The 25,907-nt window shown below is 42.2% G+C and overlaps 1 protein-coding gene across 3 annotated transcripts; it reads left to right on the top strand.

Annotated features, from left to right (window-relative positions):
- The first annotated feature begins 1,624 nt into the window (after nt 1-1,624).
- On the top strand, nt 1,625-22,904 carry TMEM115 (transmembrane protein 115). Of its 3 annotated transcripts, none has more exons than XM_085625152.1 (3): nt 1,625-1,900; nt 2,346-3,730; nt 20,684-22,904. In XM_085625152.1, the coding sequence occupies exons 2-3, from the start codon at nt 2,877-2,879 to the stop codon at nt 20,871-20,873; spliced, it is 1,044 nt and encodes a 347-aa protein (XP_085481278.1). In that variant the 5' UTR covers nt 1,625-1,900; nt 2,346-2,876; the 3' UTR covers nt 20,874-22,904. The 3 variants fall into 3 exon arrangements, with proteins under 3 accessions (XP_085481278.1, XP_085481280.1, XP_085481281.1); XM_085625154.1 differs by having other exon boundaries at nt 1,699-1,879; XM_085625155.1 differs by having other exon boundaries at nt 1,723-2,202.
- The last annotated feature ends 3,003 nt before the right edge of the window (nt 22,905-25,907 follow it).

The following is a 25,907-nucleotide window of genomic DNA, read 5'->3' on the forward strand; positions in this document are numbered from 1 at the left end:
CGAGCGTGTGTAACACCATGCGGCAGAATTATAAACAGAGCAACCAATAATTATGCATAAAACCAAGGAATTCACAAGTAATATTAAGCGAGCAAAGAAAAAGGGCACTTATCTGACTGCGAGCAGCAAGAAAAGAGGAAGCTGCGCAGTCAGTTAGGACGTTTATTGTTAGGATTACTATGATTGGTCTTAGGTTTTCTGTTTTCTACGTCCCCATTGGCCAGTTTTACTCCCTGAGCCCCTGGGAACTGTAGTTTCTGTTACTTATCTTGGCTGCTATTGAATAAAAGGCAAGATAAGAAAGCATAATAGGAGCCTCCGGTCTTGCCATAAAAAATTTTTTTGCCTTTCAAGTTGGTTTGCAGATGTCGGACTATGTTTCAAGGACTTAACTGTTTATTTTCTCACACAAAGAAAGAGGATGTGGCATTCTCGTATGCTCCTTATATAGGGGTTACTCTATGGTTGTCATGTGATACCCAGTGTGTTCATGGGTATTGTAGTGTTATTTGTTTTTACTTTCATTTGATTGGCTGCTGAGAATTTTCAGTAAAGAAAATGAAAAGCATAATCCTCGCCTCCGTGTCCTTAATAGAATTGAAAATTCTTGTCACGTATGTTCGCAAATTTTGAATTCTCTTTAAAGGATTTCCCTTCCCTACAACGCTCACCTGGAATGACATCATGCCGTAACTTCTCCACTAGTGAGAAGTGAGCAGCACACATTGATGTGCCTGCTGTCACTGCAGTCCGAAAAAACCAAACAGATTGTCTGTGCCAGGGCACAAAACAGAGCCCAATAAGTTTCAAGGCCCCCTTTACAAGAGACCCGCCCCACTTAAAGCCCTGTATGGCTGTATTAACCTAATTTTGTCACCTTTATTTTTTTTTAATAATCCTGATTGTATATGTAACTTGTTAGTATTTAACTTGTTAGTGTGTAACCCTCCATAAGTAACTATTGTAAAAGCGCTCTGACACCTTTGGGTAAAGTTCGCGCTATATAAAACTACATTAAATAAATAAATGTCACTAATCGACACGCTAAAAAATGGAAACGTCACATATAAGCATAATGAAAATTTGGCACCTAAGATTCCTTTCGTAAATGGTCGCCACATATACTTCCAATCGGTGGGTTCCACTGAATTCCTTCTCTATTTCTTGACGGATTGAATGTTTACTTCCTGACACGCCTAAAAAACACTTTGCCTAAAAGGAGTGAAAAAGAAGATAGCAAAAAGCAACATATAAGAAAGAGCATCGCTGAATCTCTGTCCGCTTGGATTTAAATCGTTTCCAAGCTACGTAATAACGTCTTTTTCTAATTATGACGATTTTAGATTCTTTCGACACAGATATTTGAATTGAAAATTAAATTATCACCTACGTCCTACACGTAAACCCTTGCGAGTTATTTGTAGAGCTGGATTGTTTGATTTTACCAGCCATAGCGTTATCGATGCCTGGTAGGAAAATGCATTACTTTTTAGAGTCTGCAGTCTAAACAGGTATCATACATTTTAATTTCATTCATTGTTTTCTCTAAGATGCGTTCCCATATCAACATGTCCGCCGGATTCCATTGACTACATCGATGACTTCCTTGTCCTTTTTCTACGCCGTTGAACTGTTCTTTTGCCAAACGAGGGAAGTCTAGGCTATTCTGTCAAGAGCCATCGGACTACACTTCCCATAGCGCCACAAGTGGGTTGCGCAGGCGCGGAGAGCCCTGTTTGTGTGCGGGCAGTGACGGTGGCAGCAGGGTCTGTCTGTGGTCCAGAGTTCCGCCGGGCCCAGGAGGAACACCCGGCCCCCCTGAGACCACACCAAGACGTCTGTGAGCTCCGGCCTCTCCCGAGCGCCGCAGCCGGGGAACGTAAGAGCTGAGCCCGGCGGGGTGAGCACTAGTGGCCTAGACAGGAAGAAGGAGGGACAGCCTGGAGGGTGTGGGATCGCTTCCTTGCAGACACTGCCCTTGTAGTACTTATGTGAGCCCTTTATCTTATAAATGACCCATGCCCTAGCCGTCAGCCTCATTGAATTTTCTTCAGAGGTGCTTTTTATCACTTCACTTAGACGTTTCCACACCGCTGCCAGTACTTGATCATTTCTCACAAGTACTACTACTCCCGGGCATTGAGCATTCCTCGTTCAACTCTCTCAGTTTATCCGAATACATGCAATTCCGTCACTTCCCTCGTAAGTCTTAACTTTGTGTTCCTTTTTCTTCACCCTTGCTATGTTAGGCATTCCACACATAGTCGATGTCCTTCCCAGATACTACATTATATTTCCTCGCAGTCTTTACCCTTCTCATGCGTGTCTTTATCTTATCCTTACAGGCACCCATTCTTCCTGACGATTCCTGCTAGAAACTTTTCACCTGCTAAACTGGTTCGGAGTTCCTTTCCACCAACCCTGATTAAGGAATCTCCAGCTGGGAATCTGGCAGCCCCCACTGTTGCAAGAACAAAATAGTGAAAGCTCTTGTGTGAGGAAAAAAGTTGAGCCTCAAATGGTATCCAATACGGAGAATAACATGACTGCACTTTTGCATTGCACCGTGAACTGAAAGTTGCCAAGCAACAGATATCGAGGCAACTGTCCTCGGGAGAACTGCGTAGAAAGCAGAACCACAGTGGACCGAACATAATCAGTGTTACTTGGTCGAAAAGGTGTGGGACTAGTAGACGATACAACCTCATTGTGAGGTAATACACAAAGGTGTTTTGTGGTAACACACTTTGTGAGAGGATAAAACACCAGGAACCGTAACTGCGTCTGTTCGATTTTTGATGAGTTTGCAAACTAACTGGCTGTAACGAATGACATTTTCTTTATTTTTGTACATTGATTTTTAAGAAAAAAAAATAATGAACCGATATCTCCCAGTCGCTCAGCAGCACTTCTTGGCTATACTGGCCAGCACAAGTGTAGTGGTCAAGTCAATCTGTGCAACTGTCCTCCTATTGTACTTGATCACCTTTGGGGTAGACACTGTATCCACACTAGGTGTGACCCCTGGATTCCTTTTCCCACCCAACTTCTGGATATGGACACTTATTACGCATGGTGTGGTGGAAAAGCACATCTGGGATGTAGGTGTGAGCCTGGCCACAGTGGTCGTAGCCGGCCGGCTCCTGGAACCTCTATGGGGGGCATTGGAACTGTTAATCTTTTTTGCAGTAGTAAACATTTCTGTGGGCATCCTGGGCGCTTTTTCATATCTTCTAACCTATGTAGCTACTTTCAATCTGGCATACCTGTTTAATATCCAAATCCATGGTGTCCTGGGGTTTCTCGCAGGGGTCATGGTGGCTCTTAAACAAACCATGGGTGATAGCATCGTCCTGAAGGTCCCACAGGTTCGCATGAAAGTAGTTCCAATGCTCTTGCTGCTTATACTGGCTATCTTGCGATTAACTACATTGATTGAGAGCAATCTGCTGGCATCCTATGGATTTGGTGTGCTGTCAAGCTGGGTGTACCTGCGTTTCTACCAAAGGCACAGCCGGGGTCGCGGAGACATGTCTGATCATTTTGCGTTTGCCACATTCTTCCCAGAGATCCTTCAGCCTCTTGTGGGACTGGTTGCCAACTTGGTGCATGGTGTCTTGGTGAAAGTGCGCATCTGCCGGAAAACAGTGAAGCGATATGATGTTGGTGCTCCATCTTCTATCACTATCAGTTTACCAGGGACCGACCCTCAAGATGCTGAGCGAAGAAGGTACTATACTTCATCACTTTTAATTCCTGCTACATATGTGAAGTGTGTTCATACTTTTGTAAGATGTATTATTTGTTCATTTCATGCAAAAGGGTATATGGAAAAGAAAAGCACATTTTTACTTTGAGTTGGCATGCAAGGATGTCTAATTTAGAATTATCCTATATATAACTTTAAAAGTCTTACACAATTTCGCTTGAAGGCATGTCATACATAAGGAATGTTATTTTTGCAGTCATGCCATGCAGCAGGCAGAGAGAGAACTGAATTATTTACCAGTCTTAGCAGACAAGGGTGTCTCATTGGTTTGATTTCCCATATGGTTATAAAATTATACACTCAGCAGTTAGCCTGAAAAATAAAACATGAGTGTACTAGAAAATGTTTTGTGGCATTTCCAAGCGTGTTTTGAGTGCAGTAATTTTTTTGAGGTGCGGCGAGGTGTGATCATAGTTTTGGATTATATTAACTATTGCAGTCAGAACTGAAAAACATTTTTTTTAGGTAGGGGTTAAAACCGTTGCTCATAATTTGCTTAATGTGTCACTTAGATGTCTAACATCATCTTTTAATCCCCTCAGCCATTCTCACTCCTTCGAGGCAGACCAAAACCGGCATTTAGTGTTCTTGAAATGCACTTCGCACAGCTTAATTTAACAAATTGCTATTTCCAATAACTCCCCTTGTATGAAAAATGGCATTCTATTGTTCATTGGCTAAAGTCCCTCACAATTTCCCCTGGATTGACAAGTCACACTCCCACATTTTGATATACTAAGCAAACATCTTTCTAGTGATATAGGAATGTATTAGTCCGCTTGGTTTCTTGTTCTATCGGAATGTTTGTGTGGCAAATAGTGTCATTCTGTCCTCAGAAGTACAAGGGATAAATTAAAAGACCCTTACTTGATATCCATAGTTTATAAACCAGTCCGATATCAATAGGAGGAAGTATTTTCAATTTTCAGGAAAGTGTGTTTTTATTTTTTATTTTTATTTTTTAATATATTTGTAAACCTTTTTGTATATTAGGTCTTTAGCACCTCGTAAGGAATACCTTTTGAAGTCTATCTCTCAAGAAATTATATGGAAGGAAACAGCTGTATCCATCAAATATGTGTGTTGCCAAAAAAGTGTTTCTCTTGCTGTGAATGGATAAAGAAACATCCATTTTGTGTAATGGCGGTTCTTCCTTACCATTAAAGCGATTGCTGCTCTGCTATCTTTTAACAGGAGTTACTTGTTGGAACTCCTTATTCGCAGCAATAGTGCTAACGGTTGCCTCTTTGTAGTCCTTCTTTCATGTTAATGACTATTGAGCTTGCAATTAGAAATGACGACAGCCACCATCCCCACCGCGTTTCTACGTCTGGCATTAACCAAATCTTTTAATTTTAATTAGTGTTATAGTGTCTTTCAGCCCAGTCTCTTCATGCATTGGTCTGTAGTGTCATTCACATTTATGATCCCACAGAGGGTAGCTTAGGGCACAGCGTCAGCCTATTTTTGCCGTTGGCTCACCTCTCCGTGAGTGACTGCATTCAGCTCTTGCACAATATCTACTTAGACACAAAGTAGTCCCCTTGAACAGTTCTCCATAAATCATTACAAAATATTTGCAAAGCCAAAAGTTGACTGCCAACGTCAGGCAGACTGGCTTTGACAGTGCTATGTTTTAGGCCTGTCGTTAGGGCAGACCTTTTAAATGGACTACAATTAAATGTATAATATACTACTTGGGGCTTTCAGCCAATCCCTCTTCATGCATGGGTCTGTTATTGTCATTCACATTTTCTTCAACCCATTTTCTTTGACCCACTACAGCATAGGACCGTAGGTCAGCCCACTTCAGTCATTTGAGAACTTTACTGTGCGTGACTGCATCCTACTCTATTCACACACATTGGGCCTGATTACTATGTCAAATGGATGCCGTTGCGGGGAAGAAACCGCCGCCGGACCATAGATCGCTGATACCGACATCCCAATTTAGATGCAACCGCACATAATGCGGTCGGAAACGTACATTTTTCAATGGGAGCTTGTGCGGCGGGCTGCAAACGTCGTAGCACAAGCTCCCCTTGCAAAACGGATGTTTTCAAACATTGCTGCACCGTGTGGCAGGCACTTCACGGAGCAAGGATGTTTAGGCGGGGGCACCATACATGCCTCTAGGCCATGATGCGGCGGGCCAATGTTGCTTTGTGACAGCTCTTCCATGTTGGAAAGGCCGACATGGAATGACTGTCAGAAACCGACAACATAATCTCGACTGCAGAGCCGCCGTCATAGAGGGATTATGAGGAGTTTCTGACAGAAAGCACCAGTCGGTCCCTCCAACTGCACGCATTGTAATGCGTCGTTCGGACAACAACAGCAGATGGCGGTCGGACCGCAACCGACGAGCCGCCAGTTTTGGTCTGACAGCCATCGTAATTGGACCAAAAGTAGTTCTCTTCTGTGCCAGGGACTGCTATGATAGTGATAGCTTTTTAAGATAAAAAGATAATAGTTATTAGCCAGTTCAGAAGTTCTTTAGATTGACAAGGCACTGCAGCTTTCTGGACAATATTGGTTTGCAAAAACCATAACAAAACAAGCATTGACCAAGCCAAAAGGATAGCAGCCAATGCCAGAACTTTTGGCCACATATCTGCAGTACTGTAGCTCGATGGAGTTCTATCAAAGAATACTTCTGTTGCTACAAGGATGAGTATTCCTGCTCCAAGATATTCAAGGGCCCCTGTGGTTCAAGTCTCAACTTCTCTGCCAAGTGGAAGACAGAATCTGGTTGCAGGGTGTGCCAGGCGAACCCTATAACTATACAGGTACAAGAGCGCCCCTGCGGATGCCGGAGTTCCAGATGCCCTACGAGTCAGGCAAAAGTGGCAGTGTGCAACTGACCCAATGAGTGCTGCACTGCTGCTCTTTTGTATGAAGAATATTGGACAACCTTCTGCTGTCAGTTCCAGATGCCAACGCCATGTACTTGCAGCGGTGTTCCAGAAGCGGGACAGGTAGCACTAATTGAGCTGATGCAGAGCAGGCCATTGCCACACCCTTCTTTTCTGTTGACTTTAGAATATAACCTTTTGCTCTCCCTTTGACATTCCCATATTGTTTACACACTTTGAGGCCTATCTAATACGAGCACTCAAGAACAAGGGAAGCTTGCCTCTATTATAGCATTTGTGTAAGTGAGAAAGGTTTGCGTCGCTGCCTGTAATGTTCATTGGCTGTGTATGGGAGTTCGCATTGCTGCTGTTCTTGTATGTGCATAAGTAAGATTGCACTAATGTAACCGCATCTTGTAATTTGTGTGTATGATGGGGGAGCTTCCATTACCACTGCGGAATTTATTTGAAACGTTTTATATAGCACTGGCTAGACCCGGGGGTATCGGAGCGCTTTAATCAGTTAATCAGTTAATCAGTTCAGGAAAAACAGTTGTTCAGTAGCATAAACACAGTCGGGCAAAACGAATACATATTAAGTTAAAAAGGGGCAAAAACAATTTGCATGAGTACAGGAAATCAAGAAAAGAGATTTTACACAGTAACAAAAACGCAGGTACAGCTCACAATTAAATAAAGGGGGGGGGAAGTCTGGGCAGATTAAAGGGAAATGAATAATTAGTTAATATAATTGGGTGAGAACAAATTAAGGGAGAGAAGAGAGTATAGGCAGAGAAAGATTATAGGTAGAGCTGGTGAGTAAGGGTAGGAGAAGGGGAGTGGGGGGAAAAAGGGGGGGTAGGGTGAGAGTAAAACAGGGAGGTATGTAGAAAAAAGGGGGGGGGGGGAGAGGTGAGAGCCAGGAAGAAAGTAAAGGAAAACCAGAGGCAGGGGAAGCAGAATGTAAGGTCAGGGGAGAGGATTATGGACCCCAGTATTTGTTGAGAAGGTGATGTTTTAGGTCTTTTTTAAAGCTGAGGTAGGAGGGGTTACAGCGCAGGTCCCTAGGGAGAGCATTCCAGATGTTCGGGGCGTTCCAGGAGAATGAGCGAGATTGGGTGGGTTTCTTTATTAACAGCAGGGAGACGAGGAGGAGTGCATTAGTGCTTCTAATCGTTCGGGAGCAGCCCACTTTGTTGAGTTTGTTTGTAATGTACAACAGGGTTTGTTGGTGCAGAGCTTTGTGCGTAATGCATGCAGTCTTGTAGAAGGATCTTCCTTCAACTTGTAGCCAATTAAGGGCTTTAGGGCTGGGGAGATGTGGTCAAATCGTTTACAGTCAGTGATGAGCCTGGCCGCTAGGTTGAGTACAGATCTAAGGGGGGTTAGATGTACTTTGGGGGTTCCGATGAGGATAGTGTTACCATAGTCAGTTTTCGAAAGCACTTTTGATTGGACAACCCGTTTGAATTCGTCAGATGGAATGAAGGGTTTGATTTTCTTGAGATGTCGGAGAGTGAAAAAAGCTCTTTTAGCAGAGTTTTTTATGTGGTCATTAAGAGTTAGGTTTTTGTCAATAGTGAAACCAAGTGATTTCATCGAGTTGGATAAGGAGAGCGAACAATTGAGGGCAATAAGGTCGGAGATCCAGCTTTGGATGGGGAGTCGGTTGATTTTTGGAGAAAAGAGAAAGATTTCAGTTTTTTTAGGGTTCAGTTTGAGATGATTGGAGTAGAACCAGGATTGGATCTTACTCAGGGGTATTGTTTGGATGAAGTACATCAGAGTGGGATCTAATCTTATAGTAAAGTTGGGTGTCATCAGCATAGAGGTGATAGTGGATTTCTGCTTGTTTCAGAATGAGGGTAAGAGGTTCGATAAAGAGGTTAAAGAGAGAGGGTGAGAGAATAGAGACCTGAGGGACACCCAGGGAGACAGGTGTAGGATTAGAGAGGAAGTTATTGATTTTGATTTGTTGTGTTTTGTGTTGGATGTAAGAGGTGAACCATTTGAGGACCAGACCATTAAGGCCAAAGCGAGCTTTAAGCGAGTTAAGTAAGGAAGATTGGTTAACTGTATCAAAGGAAGCAGAGAGGTCAAGGAGTAGAAGTAGGCAGGTCTCACCATTGTCAAGGGAACAATGGATGTCATCCACTATGTTTAGCATGGCGGTTTCTGTACTGCACCCTTTTCTGATGCCGGATTGCCAGCAGTCGAGTAAGTTGAAGTTACCTATGTGTTTTATCAAAATGAAGCAGAGCACATTTTTCAAGGGCTTTAGAAAGAAGTGGGAGGTTAGAGATAGGGTGGGGATTGTTAGGGTCAACAGTGAGGTTTTTAAGAATGGGAGTGATTTATCCGAGTTGGAGGGATTCGGGGACACATCCTGTGGCAAAGAAGGTATTCATGATAGTAGTCCAGTAAGGGCAATGATGTGGTTTAGATCTTGGACAAGGTTAGAAGGGAGAGGGTCTTTGGTGTGTGAGGTAGGCTTTAGTTTAGTAATGATGTTAGAAACTTCAAGCTCAGTCATGAGATGGAAATTGTGCCAGGAGGCATTATTTTTCAGCTGTAAGTTGTAAAGTATGTCAGGAGAAGTTGGAACGGGTAGGTGGGTGGGAGGATTAGGTGGTAGGGGCGGAGACGACAAGGGAGGTAAGTCTCTGGCAACTTCTACGGCAAATTGGGTGGGCTGTCTACATCTTTAGATCTGCGTGTGTGTTTTTTTAAGGTTGAGCCTGGGCAGCGTATGGTATGCGAGACATGCAGTATTGAGGTAGGGACTTGCTATGCCGACTCTCCGCTCATGTTTTTAATTAGCTTGTGTCATTGTCCACTTTAAACTGTGGTTGTTCCTTGGTCAAAAGGCTTTGTAGTCCCTCCTTAGTACCGCCTTGTCTCATTTTGTAACCTCCCATGGCAATACACCCTGTTACGTGTACTGTATACTCGGTAGGGTTTAATTACATCCTCCGAGCACTATTTCTTTCAATGGTTTTCACCTGCCTGCTATTCCAGGCAAGACACACTCTCTTCTAACACGTTATTTGTTTTATTTAGTAGCATGGACGGCCACAGTGGCGGCTGCATCTTTGTTTTATTTGCGGTGCCGAACGCATCCGCATGATTTTTTTCCCTTTTTTTTTATTCAGTTTTTTTGTTTTGTTTAGAAGCGCCCCATGCCGCGCTTTCATGTTAATAAGAGTCCACGCCCCTTTCTTCAGATGAGCCACGTCTAAAGAAAGATCCACAGCAACTGTTAAAGTGAAACCTCGTCATGGGGCGCTTTCACACAAAAAAAAGCATGTTTGTCAACTTGACAAAGCAATGTTTTTTTTTTTTGTAAAATCACCCGATACAGCGCTTTTACTTCAATTGCGACCACAGACCTTTCTTTAGACACGGCTCGTCTAAAGAAAGGGGCGTGGCCTCTATTAATGTGAAAGTGCAGCATAAGCGCTTTTACAAGCAAAGTATTTGCAATACAGTAGGTATTCCATTTGCGAGAGTTTACGCTATTGTCATTTACAATGCCAATTGCTCAAACTCTTGTAAATGGGAGACCTGTTGCATTGCAAATGCTTGTTTTTTTTCTATTCGCTCATGGTTGCCCTGAAGATTTATTGCTGTCGATTGCACTGACCCTTCCAGTTATTTCCCTTCCGTTTTCCCCTTCGCAGTTCATTCCATTTATCCTCCTATGACACAATTACCAGTGCGTCTGCCTGTGCTTCCCCATGCCTAAACAGCTCGCTGCACCAAACAACATTGCCACCCTCTCTTGTTGCTTCTGTACCCTCAATTTCTATGGCCGCGTTTCTCGTCTTTGTGCACCTTTTGTCCCCGGTTTGTACTCCCTGTGTTTCCCTCCATGTTTTCTCTTAACTCTTTCCCCCCCACCCCCCCCCACACACATTCACTGCCTCCCATCTCGTCCATTTCCCCCTGCCTCCCACCCGCCTGTGTCTCCCATGTCTCTGTAACTCCCTTTGTATACGTGGTCATGACCTCCATTGTTGCTCATGCGACACCAATTACCCTGTCACCCTCGGTGCTTCCCTGCAACCTTTCTTTGCGGCCATGCCATAATTGTGCCTTTGAGTCCTCCCTGTCCATTTGCTCTTCCATGACCCTCTTCCATCCCATCCATGAGCCCCCTGCCTGTACAAAGGCGACACGCTGGCTCCTAATTTCCTGTACCTCCATTCCTACACTATCTTTACTCAACCCTGTGCACCTACTCGCCCAAGAACCCCCGTGTCTCCATGTTACTGTACAAATTGACTTCCTCCAACTATGTTTTGAGGGAACTCGCCTGTTCACCCACGTGCTAAACCAAATTCTCCATGTTCTTATTTTGTGCCGATGACGCTTGTGCTGATGCTTACAATGCTGTCCTTTAGTTATTTAGAGTGTGATAAGTTTGACCTGCTTTATATGCTGTGCCTGCTGTTTTGATGAAGGAAGCTTACACCGATGTTGCTAATGTTCTGTTTGTCTTAGTGCAGCTTTAAACAATCGTTTTGCCTTAAAATGATAATGCTTCTTTGCACAGTAATGATGCAGTTTAATGTAAACTGTTTATTTTGAAAATACTTGTATTGGTCGCTATTTCCAGTGCAGCAGTGTGCAATTATTAGGGTGTAGGTAACAGTTTGCGCCTGTAGATCGAACAACCTCAGCTTATCAATTATTGCTAATCGATGTCCAACAGATAGTTGGGGAGGGCTAGCTATTGCTCCCAGTCATATAAGGCTCGATTACAAGTGCCCCAGAGGGTGGTGTTATTTAGCGCACCCGTTACAAAAACTATACCCAAGGTTCCTAATTTAAAGGGTAAGATAAATAGTACATATTACAAGTTGAGCCATCAAAAAACTGACATAACATGGATTTTAGTGCATTGCTAAAAAAATCAATTTGTTACATTTTGGCTCTTTTTGATCTGCCTCTGCTCCTACCTGTAGCCACCTGTACCCCATTACCTATTATTTCTATCTCTGTTATACTCTTATGTCTCTACTCCTACCTATATTCTTTCTACCTACTCCCTATTATCACCCATTGCATAGATATTCGATTCACTCTACCTATCCCATAGTCCTTTTACATTTACCCAAGTACCTATTCCCTGATATATTTATATCTCCCTCCATCCATCTGTACCTCTTCCCATTCCATACCACCACCTATATCCTAGTCCCTTCACCTGTACCTCACTACCCAGCTTATATCATAGCACCTCTATCTGTACTCTAGTGCCTACACTCTCGCTGCTACCAAACCCTAGTACCTCTCCTTTTACCTATATTCTAGTGTTTCTACCCCGCCTGTACTTTAGTGCCTTTACTCCTACATATATACTTTACATTTACCACGTGTTTATTACTTCTACCCCTACCTAAACCACAGTACTTGTCTGTGCACGAGTACCTCTGCCACAGACTATACCACTAACCTACACCTAAGTACTGCTACTTATACCCTAGTATCTATTTTATTCCATTCACACACCAAAAACAGAGTATACACCCTTTCCTAGTGTGAGATTTTGGTTTGTATTTTATATATTAGTTTTGGTGTGTTTGTTTACTGTTCGTTGCACCTATACTATTTCTCCTAGGCTCCATGCTCACTCATGTTGACACTTTGTCTCATCTTTCTGAGAGCTCTAAAACTTCTCTGTGCAGTCTCTTTGTACATTGCATGTTTCTGTGCAATCAGTTTCTTCCCTTTCACCACTAGGGTCTCTCAGTAATGCCCAAAATCTTTCTCACGCGTATCCAGGGTCTTTCTAACTTATTTGTCTGTAGGAAATCTCTCTCACCCACACTTATCTCACTTTGATACGTCCTGAATAGCATCTCTTACTTTTCTTTTTTGTGTTATGCCCATCAGCCTTGGCTATGTTTCCCTCGGTAATTGAGCTAAATGTTTATTCTAATGATAACAGAAAATGTCCTTGAATTTTGAAAGGTGAAAGCAATCTTAAACAACACAGCTTGGACAAGTTTGTCCTGGAATAGCCGAGGAGATGTAATCAATTTTCTGGAAAATTTAGTTTTTTTTCTGGGAACTTGTCAATAGGCCTAGCTAACTTCTTAAAGGAAATTTCACACTAATAGATGTAGGCTTGTGCCATTTTTCATCCTTTTCTGTCTTTCATACTTAAGAGATTTATCAAAGCCCTAAACGCAACTTTTGCATCCCCAAAATGGTTTGTGACAGTAAGCTTTAATTAAAGAATGCAAAGCAAGGGTAGTTTTCTTGCAAAAACAATTAATATGTGCATTACGCATATTGAATAATACTAGAGAGATATAGCTAACTGAAGCGCTTTCAGAGAATGGAAGGAAGAAGGCTGACTACTAGCCAAATGGCACCTGGACTGAAGTGAAAAGCCAGCTGGCTGCACAAGGCGGAGTGCACTTTGTTAGTACTCTGGCAAAAGAAACCACTGCAAAGTCAATCTCCGTGTTTGTTTTTGGCGTTTTTTGTATCTTCAAATGAAGGCATTTTGCCATAAATGAGTAAATAAAGGAACTGCATAAAAAATTGAAAAACCTTTTAGCCCCTTAGCTGAGCCCTTTTTTTTTTTATGTTTGGGGCGCTTAAGCCTTCAATTTTGGTTTTCGTTAAAAATGGAGAAAAAGTGTGCAAGGAGGATTTTTTTTTTTTTTTTGTTTTTTTTGTCCATATGTGGCATTATCAGAAGGTTTTCTGTGCTAAGCTATCAGTCTTCAAACTTTCAGCAACATTTTAGCCATGTGGGTAGCTACTGTAGTTGGGCCCTGCTTGCCCCCCAACAAGAAATCTGCAAAGACCTTTCTGAAAACTGGACATCCAGGGGAGTCTAGGGTGATGTGACTTGCATGGATCCCTCTATTTTCTTACATCGAATGCCCTTCAAACTTAAGCTGAAATTACTTATTTTCCTCCCATTTCTGTTTGTGTATCCTCAAAATTCTCATCCCTCAGCATTATCATACTTGTCCCAATTAAAACGGTACCCCATTTGTGTGGCCACACTCTTTTTTGTTTATAATGTTATCTTATCCCTGGTGTCTAGTGAGCTTTCTATACCCCTTGAGGTGCAGGAGGTTGACACATGGGGTAAGCTCCTCTCCCCTTCACTCCCCCTCGTCTTCCTCCCAAGCATATGCAGTAGGCTGTTGGGATTATTTTAGTATAGGGAATGGCTGATGCCAGGGTCGACTGCTCCCACTCATCTTTTATTTTATTTATATCACTGGTGGTCTAGTTCAGTGGTTCTCAATCTGTATGCCCTGGCTCTCTGGTGCGCCGTCAAAACTAGCCTTTGGAGCTGCACACCAAGCACTCTATTTAATGTTAAAGGGTTTGTTGGCTTCAGTTAAACTAATTGGACTTAAACGCTTGCTGTAGGGGTTTTGTAAGTAACATGCCTAAAGCTGGAAACGTAGTGATTAATTGATGGCATGTCAAAGTAAGTGGAAGACGCCTGATTTATTTTGTTAGACTCGTTCATACTTTAGTTAATTCCAAAATGCATTTTACACCAATGCCAGTTATCATGAAAGTAAAGTTGTCCTGTCTCTCAAGCACACTAAGGGGACGATTACGAGTGTGGTGGTCCATGGACCACCAGACTTCTGGGGGCGCGGCGGCGGACTCCCGACCACCCTATTACGGTGGTAGGACTGCCATTGCCCCGCCGCAGCCGCTAGTAAACCGATGTTCCCTGGTGGTGTTGCCGCAGTCAGGAGGCCGCAATATGCTTCGCAGGACCACCACGGTCCTGCCAAGCATATTACAAGTTTCTTCTCCGCCAGCGGTGTCATGGAGGTTCTTACTCCATGAACACTGTGGCAGAGAGGAAGGAAAGGGGTCCTGCAAGGCCCCCTGTGCCTCCTCGGCATGGGGATGCAGGCAAGGGGGCACAACCCCAGTGTGCATGTACCCCAGTTCCTGCATGGCATGGCATGGACTTCTCACTCCATGCCGTGCAGGAACTGTTTTGGGCGTTCCCATTGCCGTGCCCAATTTTTTGAGGCAGCGCTATGGGAATGCCAGAAACCAGCCTTCCAGATAGGAGGAAACTCCTAATCTGGCAGGTGGTCTGACCACGGCTTTGGCGGTGCGAGTGCAGGGCGGACCAAGCACCGCCGAAATCGTAATCAGTCCATTGGTGTTATGAAGTATTGACATGTGTATTGAACCATAAGTAATTCCAGTTCACATTTCTTCCAGTACACGCTCATTTCCAGACAAGCCTGCTCTCTCTATGAGCACAGGGAAGTAAAACACCATAAATGGGATGGTGCCAAAATTTGACAGCAAGAAAGAAAAACATTAAAAAAAAAATCAACAACAAAAATCTGAGGAATTTGGCTTGCATTTAATTGGAGGCCATTTTACAGAGGAGACCGCTAAAATAAAGCTGTATTTTGGTTTAATAATAGTGAGTCACCTTGCTGAGACAGGTGTGTTGGCACGTATGGCATGGATAGAAATGGAAGTGCATGCAAATATTCTTCAAGCTCAGAAACTCTTTGGTAATGGGGCTCTTATGCTAAGGGTTGCTATCTAGTACTGTAAGTGGGATAAAAAGGAATATTTTATTAGAGCCTCCGCCTTAGTAATACTAAACACTCTGTGTAAATGCTTATAACGCCTTCATCGGCTTCATACCAATTATTTTCAGGGAGAAAAAGGGAAGTACTCGCTAGGCCAGGCCTACAACACCCCCCCCCCCCCCCCCCTTCCAAAAAAAAGTAACATAGTGGGTAGCTGCGGCCAACAGGCAACATGTCAAGGGAGCCGCGGGTCAAAAAACATGTGTGAACCAGTGACTTACCATGTACTTAGCTTCTTAATTAATGTATGTTTCTCGGTTAAACTCTCATCGATAATTTGTTTCTCCTGGTGAAAGCGAAAGCTGCTATGCGAGGCTGCAGGTAACTGCTACACCCAAGTTCTCCCTGGAGTGTTAAGTGCACAGAGCTGCTAAGCAATTTCTTCGGTGTACAGATGAGAGTCCAACACAAGATTGAGGCGACAGTAACAATCTCTCCTTCCTTCTCCAGCCCAGGGCCAAAGGCAAGAGAGGAAGGTAATTGGAAACAGCAGTCAGAACGTGCAAGATAACACACTCCTAGGACACACTTTTGCAACCCAAGCGATTATGTTCCATTTTAAAGCACGTGTTGCTACCTGAATCGCCTTTGGGTACATGGTTGAGTTTTTGCTTTTGTGTGTCAGTCTGTGTGTAATTCCCATTCTCTCTTCCTCAATTGTATATACATCAGCTTATGTGTCATTCTGTTTTGTTGATGTATATATGCACACTTAGAATTAAGTTTGCAGAGATTGAGCGGTTTCTGTCAGAAAATCATTCAATAGTGGTTTGTGTTGAGTAGAACAATTGTTCAGTTTTGGTTTACATAAAATAGAGCCATGCAGGTTCCCAGGTAAAATAAAATACACTATTGTCAAAATAGCTCTTTTTATACATTGCTTTGTTCCGGATACAACTGATTTAAAACTATTTTAATAGCAGCTGACAAGGTTACCAAACAAAATATCAACTTCAGACCAATGAAAGGCGAGTCAACTGTGTCAGGATTTGAAATATTAACATGCACCTTGCTGTGCACTTGGAGCATCTTCACTAGGCTCTACCCGATGTGCTAGCACTAGCCCCAGTATACAAAATAATTAAGTGTTTGGGCGAAGAAGAATTGGCTTAGGCCATGGAAGAAGGGATTGGCTGCAAACGGATGATACGTCAGGCATGTTGGCCATTTTTCCCTAGTGTAGAAAGGACAAAAAAGAATGAGCAAACCCAATCGGTAAGACTACACGTCTTTCAGCAAAGGTAGTAGCGAGGCTGAGGAGTAATCTGTAGGAGGATTAGATCTTCATTACAGGGAGCATTGTCTAAGGTAAACTTTTTTTTTTTTTTTTTTTTCCTTTTGAAGGTGATTTTGAAAGAACGCCCTCTTCCAAAAGTCTGCCTAGAGTAAATGATGCATTGGCCAGGGGACTTTCAGTCACCCACAAAGGCAGCAGATTTATTGTCAAAAGATTTAAAATCTCTCCAAGCAGCTCCACCCTTGTTGTGAAACAGACGTAGGAAAAGGTCAGGGCGGTTGGTAGTCCTAATTCAGGCACTGGCGTGGAGATTTAGGCACTGCCACGTGATACTGTGCTTGGGCTCATGGAGGTGTTTTACTTTATAGGTATACTGGTCCCAGTGGATGAATGTGAGTTTCTCGAACACTCACTGAGAATACTTAGTAAATTTTAGGGCAGGAACGGCGATTCTGTTCATTGGGAGCGTAGACGATGAATGTCAGTGATAACGGTCTCTAGTCTGGATATTTTTTTTTCTTCTTTTTTTTGTTACCAGTGAAATGTAATGCCATAAAGCTGTGAAGTTTCTTATAATGCTGTTGTTGAGTTTCACAATTGTATGCTGTATGAATATCCTCTTCAAAATGGGCCATTAAAGGACAGGATTAGTCTTTCGAGTTTATTGAAAATAGCATTTCTTGTCTGCGTTCGTGTGAATACTCTACACTGGCATAGTATCACTCTTTTTCCATGTGTTTCTCTCTGAGCTTTGGTGCATTTATTTGTATTTTATCTGTATATCCATATCTAAGCTGTCAATGTCTGTGTGATTATGTATCCGTTTGTGGTATCTGTGAGTTATATTTTGCGTATTCATGCCTAGATACATGTTGTATGTGCCCACATGTCAGTCTGCATTGTTCCCTGGTACACATTTGTAATAAAGCCAATACTTGCCAGTTTTAGGGTGAAGTAGCACTTTAGTTCGAGCAGGGAAAAAGATTTCAATTTGTGATTGCCATTCATTCTTTAGATTGAAGAAAGCTACCTTGGGAACGTTAGTTCCCGCATCTGATGTTCTGTTGATAACCTTTGCAGCTAATTCCTCTCCAAGGGTCAGAATATTGTAACTCAAAGTGAAGAGTTGTTGGCAATTCCATAGTTGTGCCTGGCAAAAAACAAGCAGAGGTGGGGCATAGAATGGAGTGGCCTAGAGAAATGCAGTCGAAGGCCTATGTCAGAGCCTCAGTTCAAGTTCTACGGGGTCCTTGATCTCTGAAGACAAGACACTCTCGTGGGGTTTGTCAATGTTTTACAGAGGCACTGCACCGCTAAGCACCGTGTTTTGGACTAAGTAGAAGCACGCAGTAGGAATAATATTATACTATAATGCTGCATCTGTCTTTGTTTTGAAGGTACGCAGGCTCTGAGTCACCCTTTACAGTACAAGGATATGCATATTCTATGCCACAGCAAATTACCTATTCGCTGTCACATATGAGCTGATGTGTTTACATTGTTGGGCAGGGGTGTGGGAAGGAAAAAAGAACATGTTAGGGAAGCGGGTGGGAAGGAATAGAAGCTACATGGAAGGGATATTGGCGACCGACTGCAAACACAAGTACTCATGGAGTTCTTGAAACACCTCCTCCCCCCCCCCCCCATAAACTGGAGCATTTGAAAGACACCCGACACGGGCATGCCAAGACAAATGGGACTAAGAAAATAAGAGCAACGCTTACAAATGGTAAGCTATGGGTGGACTGTAAGCCCACTGTCTGTAAACAAAATGTCTTGCAGAGACAGCGCCTCTGCTGTCTAGGTGAAACCTAATGACCGGATTAGTGAGACAGGCAACTGTTGTATGTTCAGGGTGTCAAACGGAGTTTCACGAGTGCTGGGTCCATGGCCGATTTTTAGGATGACATCAAATTTATTTAAATGCAATACTTCTGAAAGGAAATTGGCGTAGTTAGTAGTTTTTGTTCATAATGTATCTGACCCTTCTGTACCTACATTATTCAAATCAAGTGAAAATATAGTTAAAAGAATGTGGTAGTAATGGAAATATTTCAGACGTTAATGCTGTTAGGACATTATGTTTGAACGACTGAACAGTGAAGTAGAGGAGTAAGATCTAATAGCCATAAAATAAAAACACATGACCTAAAAAGTGACCGCCTTAGAAAGGATGTGTAATTTAGAACATATGATTCCAAAAGCATATGTAAACAGCAAAGGTCCATAACTGTTTATTTTCTGAGACCGTCAAGCAGCAAAGTTATATTCTAAACCTATCCTCCTAATTTATCTTGAGAAGGGACAGACAAGCATGAAATACATTTAGTTAAAACATTCTGCAGTCTCCTTAATCTACATAGGACCGAACATGAAAAGCACGTGTTCCCTGCAAAAGGCTTTGAAATACATGTATTCCATATTTGTTGCATGTTCATGTCCTGGTGTCTAAAGACGTCATGGCTCTTAGGAACATGGCTGAACAGTTGTGGTCAGTGAGATTTCTAAAATTTGTATATATCCTCCCGATTATTTAAAATAAATGAGCAGAGGGGCAACTACAGGCAATGACATATGGCTGGAGTTCTCCCCTCATTAACTAAGGGCTATGTATTCTGTCTCTGTAATAGGATATGTTAAGTACCTAAGCCAGCCAAAGGTGCACGCGGTGCCCTCGTTTAAGATTCACAGGTCGATAACAATTGTTTGCCCAAAAGCTATACATAGTGTGGCAGCTGGTTTTGTACAATCCTTCCTCAACCTGACAATGCTGTAAGCTGAACACTTTTGGTATGTAAATAGTTACGTTTCACAGCCCTCCCAATCCCTAGCTTTAGCAACTCTGCAACCCGAACTAAGTTCATCTGTGCAAAGTTTAGTCCTGACCACTCATGCCTTTCCAGAAGAGAATATCCTGGCGCCACCTTGTATTTGCATGCCAGGCAACATGCTGCGCATAGTCTGACTCATTCTGCCATACCTGGCCAAACCACATAGCAAAGCCCTAATTTGCTTGGTTGCTTATTTCTAATGTTTTGTCAGGCTTGTTTTGCCAGTTCTTTAAAGAATGTCTTGTGACTAGTATGGCTTGGGAGGATTGGCGAGCTATCAAAAGTGCCTGAGGGTTTTTCTTGACGAAGATCGTTTGCACCATGAGGCTCCAAGTGAATGCTTTGGGGAGCAAGTTTGCATAAAGTGAATAGAAAGCAATAAATACAGTGGATTGGCTGGTGTCGCATCGAACGAGTGTCCTCCTAAATCAATCAATGGACATTTCTTCAGCGCACAGCTACCTCCAACGGAGGTGTCCCGGCGCTAGCAGGCTAGCTAGAGCTGAAAACCTGAAACTGTTGAGTTGTAGATTTATGGTCTATAGATTTGTGAGGCCTTAGTTGGACCATCGGTTGCATAAACCTGTAAAATATATGCAACCTTAGGAAATTGTTTTTTGGCATCAGTGACTTGCATTTACAGTTTGACCTGAGCGTGAAATCCAAGGGCGAATTCTATGTCTTTAGGTTTGTTTCCTGAACGTGGCAAGCCCAGGGCAATACCTTCGATTTCTAACATGAGCCTGCAAAATCTGCATTACTTGATTTACCTGAAATGTGGCTTATAAACTCTATGTGCATGGAGACATGAAGTGAAGCAGTCTCATAATATTAATTTCTTGGTGAACCTCTGCTAGGGTGTATATAGCTTCTGGCTCACACCTGACCAGTATTAAGCGGTTAGAAAATATGTACAGCTTCCACGTCATGCTTATTGTAGATTTCTACTCGGCAACTCCTTTCATTACTAGTTTAATTCGCTATATGTTGAAAATCATTTGTAATCTGGATTAAACACAAGGCATTTTCTGTTCTTCGGTCATTAGTGATGGTCTAGCCCATATTTTTCTTGAGATTTTAGCCAAAAGTTCTTCATGTTTTTCAAATGCTACTTGTATAAATAAACCAGTGTAGTATTTGTGTAAGAACTGTTTTTCTAGTAAAAACATGTCCTTTGGAGGATAACTCTGCTAATTTAAGATCTAAACCATGGAGTGTGGACTGCCTGGTCTAAAAGGACATTTTGGGTTCAACCATAATACTGGAAAATGTAGTTCTGATAGTGTCCATTTGTTACTGTAGGCCAGTAGTTTGCAATTTTTTTCATTAAAAACTTTACATAGATTGTAACTGTGCCTCGTCTTTCTGTTCTTTAGGCAGCTGGCCCTGAAAGCCTTGAATGAGCGGTTGCAACGCGTTGATGACCAATCCTCATGGCCTAACATGGAAGAGGAGGAGGATGAAGGCGAGAACAGCAAACCCACCAGCCCACTGCTACCCGAGAAGGCTGTGGGCAGCCAAGAGTCCAGCTTGATCTCCTTTCATGATGCTCCTTCTCAGCTATAGCTTACCCTGAACACTAGATCACTCCCCCAGTGCCTCCCGATCCCTCCCTGAACTTTCATCCTGTTTCCTAACGTCGGGGAGCTGTTGCTGGAAGACCTATGAATCACTCACTTGTTCTGTACTTCAATAAAGAAAGGAAAAGGCCCTCTTTCTGCACTGTTTCTGCGAACTCATCTGTTCCCCTGCCAAATTTAAGCAACTACCCCGGCTTTTATATCTGCCATCGGCAGTATAATACGTGGCAGAAGGGGTACAGGGGGTGCGTCCTTCTTCTATCATAGTTGAGTTAAAAATGCAGTCCAGTTTATTCAGTTGCCACTGAGATGTGCTCTACTTTCTGCCTACCTTCCTCATTTGTGTGCAGATGTGGCAATCGTATTATGTGGTGGTTCTCAACCACTCAAGACTCCAGACCTTGCTTGGGAAAACGTTACTGGTTATTAACACCCTTAACTTCTTATTCTACCCTGTTGACTATCCGTGAATTCCTTCATTTTTTTATGACTTCAGACACAGACTTCCTTTCTTCGTACTTTCACTCTACGCTTTTATTACAGTGACTGTGAACAACCTTTCGTGATAGTTGTTTCTGCACTGTCTGTCTTGTGGGGACGACTGTGACTGTTTTGTATGTAGTCCTTGCATTCATGTCTGTTTTCTACTTTTGTACTCTGTTCTGAACAGATGACTGTTTTGTCTGCCACTGTGTGGCTGGGCGTTACTGCGCTTGATTGTCAATGCTCTTTAATTTTCTTTGACTGGCTGCCTGAAGTTATTCAGTTTGTGTGTGCTTGCTCTGTGAGTCATGCTGGTTGACTGTTCTGAGATTTAGTTTGTCAGATTGGCTGCTCTGTCGTATGTCATGGGCCAGCTAGTTTGTTACTTCTGAATGAGTTCCTCTATTTGTTGGTGTGTGGTTGTGCTGTGAATTACTGCTTGGCAACTGCTATGTAAAATACTCTGATCTGTGAAATACTGTTTGTGAGGTGATCGGGGTTGTATGGCTTTGGAATCTCTTGGTAACTTAAGTTTGATTTCAGATAGGGAAATCTGTACGACAGGTTTTTGACGGGACCATATGCAACTATTATTTTTTATTTCTCGACATTTGTATTTTTGCCCATTAACATTCTGTCAGTGGGTAAGGTACCCAGTTCCCAAGGATGGCAAACAAAAAAAGTGTGTCTGGACCTGGACTGTTGAACTTTTCTATTTTAAAAAAAATATTATTTAGTAAAACAAAAATCGTGTTTATACAGCCGCCAAATGCCAAATGTTGTTGTTGAAAGTGCAAAACACTTAGCATGGCCAAACTTGATGGTATAGATACATGATCTCATGATGCATAATGGATAATGATGAATCATAATATTTTGCCTTCAATTTGTGCTGATAACATTCTAATTAGCCATGCAACTGATGGGTGAGTGGTTTGTATTTACAGAATCCTAAGATTATATTTTTTTCCATATCATATGTAACCCATTATGCATTTTGTTTACGTTACATGTAAACCAGTTCTAGGCTTCCCGTTGGTTAGAATCTGTAATTCAAACGAATTATAAAACTCATCTGAATTACTGATTTTAGAACAACTGCTCTTTGCTCATTAACAAAATGCAGTATGTCTGTTTGATCACCACTGTAACAGTATTGTGGTAGCTGCAAGTGTGCGTGTAGCAGAAGGTATTGTATCCTTGGTAACTGGAATGCACCTAGCGTCCCAAGAGGGTGTCCTGTTGTATTTGATAACCAAATGAAACATGCTTTCGGCAACTTCGAAAGGACTTGTTCAACAGAAGATTTGTCTTGATAAATCCAGTGTGCGATTCCAAACACTATTTACTTTTGAGAAGTTGTAATCTAAATTATTTTTTTCTCTCCATCTGTTATTACTACAATCCCACCTTCCACACATATCTTTAATATAATGGGGGAAATTGGATAAAGTGGGCCCAAGAGGGGTTATGTGCAGAAGTACTTATTTACCGATTATAAATAATGTTATTAATTAAATTATTTTCCACAGAACACCGAAAAGTTTACAGATTTATTGAACCAAGGCAATAAGTGTGTTCTGACTCGAAAAGCCGTCTATTTTTTTTTCAGGCTCCCAAAATGCATTAAGGGAATCTTCTGCAAGTTACAAATGTCTGGTATTTTGGTACTCAAGATGGCATCACAGAGAGATCCTCTGCTACGGAGTAATTCATGGAGTAATTCATGAGTTGCCCATGACAAAATTCAACGAGGAAAGAAGAGATGGTTTGCCATTGACAAATTTTGGCTCATGTATTTAGAACCGTTTTATCAAGTTCTGATTCTAGGAAACTTTGGCATAACCACGGTTTTGAAATTTTCCTGTTAGCTGAAGAAAGCCTTGTTTTTAACACAAGGGAAATGCACCCATTTTGCCAAAATTATTGGTGTGGTCATGATCTTTCATGAGAAGCGCATAGATTATTCCTCATTAATTGTAACTGTACATGGATTCAGTTCTGATGAAGTTGTTAAATGAAAATGCAAGTTGCTCCCTTTCGTGCCTACTACTTTTACGTTTCGGGGGTGAGTTACTGCCATCTGGCAATCTGAAGTGCCCTTTTCTCCTAAGACTTCGCCCTCGTAATAATGTTGAGCTTAAGAGAGCGCATGCCTTGTTGTGAACCGAGTGAGTAGTACCAGAAAAGACACTTTTGGTATGTTCTCTGTCTCCCATGATATTTTTTTTTCCCCTTTTTTGATAACAGAACTGAAAAACGCTTGCCGCAAGAGTACTCGGGGCAAAAGAACAAAGACAAATCTAGAAATAAGTAGTCTACACTAGAGCAAATGACCAAGTAGGGAATTGGGTGAACTAGATGGCCTTGTAAGACGTTCATCTTTGTGTTGGCAAGCATGAAATTCCTCAAAGTCCCTGCTATTCATCAATGCTGTGGCGTGGTGTGAGTTGGCCTGTTATTGCTATTGTGTCATTCTCCACCATGAAGAAACGTCTTCTGGAACAGTTTAGTGTTTCTATTCTTGAACATACATAATATGTTAAATTAACAAGGGACTGAGCAGAGTAGCTGCTGACTGTGGAGTTTTGTCTTAACCTTTTGGCATGGATGCCTTTCCTTATGAAGTTTCCCATAAAGCGACATCTTGAACATTTGTAGGTGGTGATGGGGATGAGGAGTGATGGTAGGCGTGGATGAGGCATCTAAGCTGCTTGTGCACATGGGGTGACCAGACTAATCAAACTCTTAGAAAGGTATCCTATTGCACCGGTGATGAAGAGTGATGCTTTGGAAACTGGAAATTGCAATTCCTCTGCAGTATGAAAGCAGGAAGTCCAGTTACTAAAGGCAATAACTGCATTTTATTGAACTTTGTGTCCAACAGTCACTTCTCAAAAGGAATGCAGAATGTAGTCAGTGCAGAGGGTGCTTTTAGAGGCACTATGTTTTGTGTGGAAAAAATGAGTCTGTCTAATTTTTGCAAAGTAGGTGTTCGTACTCTTGGAGCTTAGGCTGTGCAAGACACAAAATGATAAAACCTCTGACAATAGTGCTGCCAACGGATGTCCAAAATAGTGTTAATCGGGATTTGAATTGTATCTTCGTCTTCTTGGTGGCCATAATACCCCCGTGTTATGCTGCTTTCCTACAATCTTTCAAGAAGCTATTTTATGTTGGTCTCTGTGCGGTTTCAACTGGCTTCAGTTTTCAGCTATGCTCTGCCGAGTCCATTTTAGCAACAGTTTCAAGGTTTAAACACAGCAAGGCCTGGGGACTGTGCTTTTTATCCCTCTTGCCCCTCACCCTTCTCTTGGATATTAGTGCACATTATAAATTCCCATTAAATTCTTCGGACGCTCTTTCGTATTAGCATGAGATGGACGCACAACTTCTGAAAAGAATAAAACAGTGTCCTCTCTGACTAACTCAAAGCATTGTCTTTATTAACCCGTATCTTAAGAGGGCAGTTTTTCTCGCCAGCAAAACTGAAGCAATAAGTAAAATGGCCGCCAGTTTGACCGTGGTGGGAGGCAAAGGGGGTTGTGGGTGTGGTTGGCATGGGACTTTGAATCAGTAGATGCATGGAAATGCCATATTATCACTTCAGTAGAACTAACAGTGAAATCGCTGCTAATTCACAGCCCTTCTACCCAGTGCCTGTTTTTTTCCATTTTAAAAACGAGCTTTAAGTGACACCAAGCTTTGACGCTTTTCCTTTTGTCACTGAAATGAAAATAATCTTGCCTGAAGACTGATTTATTAGTTCTAGAATGCATTACAATACTTGTAAATATATACTATCGGCTAGAAAAAATGGAGAAATGTTCGGTGCCTTTATTTATGGAAACACCACTTTTAGAAGCTTGTAATTTCAGGTAAAAAAGTTAAAGGCAGCATGTAGTGACCTGAGCAATAAGTGTCACTGGAATTATGTGGCAGGGTTGACTAAATTATTCAGCGTAATGCTGCAGTATTACTTCAATATTTGTCTTTTTTGTTGGTGTGATTTTTACACTTTTAACACCTCACTAGTAGCCGTGTAACATTCAAATTTAGCAATAAGCAACAGAAAGGCGACTAGTCTACCGGTGTAGGGCCTTCCACTGCTCGGGAACACGGGCTCGAATTTTTGTTTTTATTTTTTTTCAAAGCTGCAGATTATGCAGCAGACGGTGAATAATGTGGCAAATACAGAAACTCCATTATTCTGTGAAATGCCCCGGCCACGCAGTCGCACAATTCAGTGACCCTGGCGATACGCCACTTGGGTAATATGGACGCTTTGTCTACAATCGTGTGCCTCGTGCTCCAGTTCCACTTCAGCTAATTGATGCACTATGTGCTCCTTCCAGGCATCAGTACCAGTTTATTTACGGGGCAATGTGAAAGTGACCTTGAATGAAAATGGGTGCAGTGCAGATTGGTGATGCCTTCCAGGGATTAACAGCATACAAAATTCTTGGACCTATAAATTCTCTTTTGTATTGTAGATAAGAAATTAAATTAGACTACAGCTTCTTCTCCCTTGCGAATT

Source organism: Triturus cristatus, chromosome 9 (genome assembly GCF_964204655.1).
Source record: "Triturus cristatus chromosome 9, aTriCri1.1, whole genome shotgun sequence".
In the NCBI taxonomy this organism is placed as follows: Eukaryota; Metazoa; Chordata; class Amphibia; order Caudata; family Salamandridae; genus Triturus; species Triturus cristatus.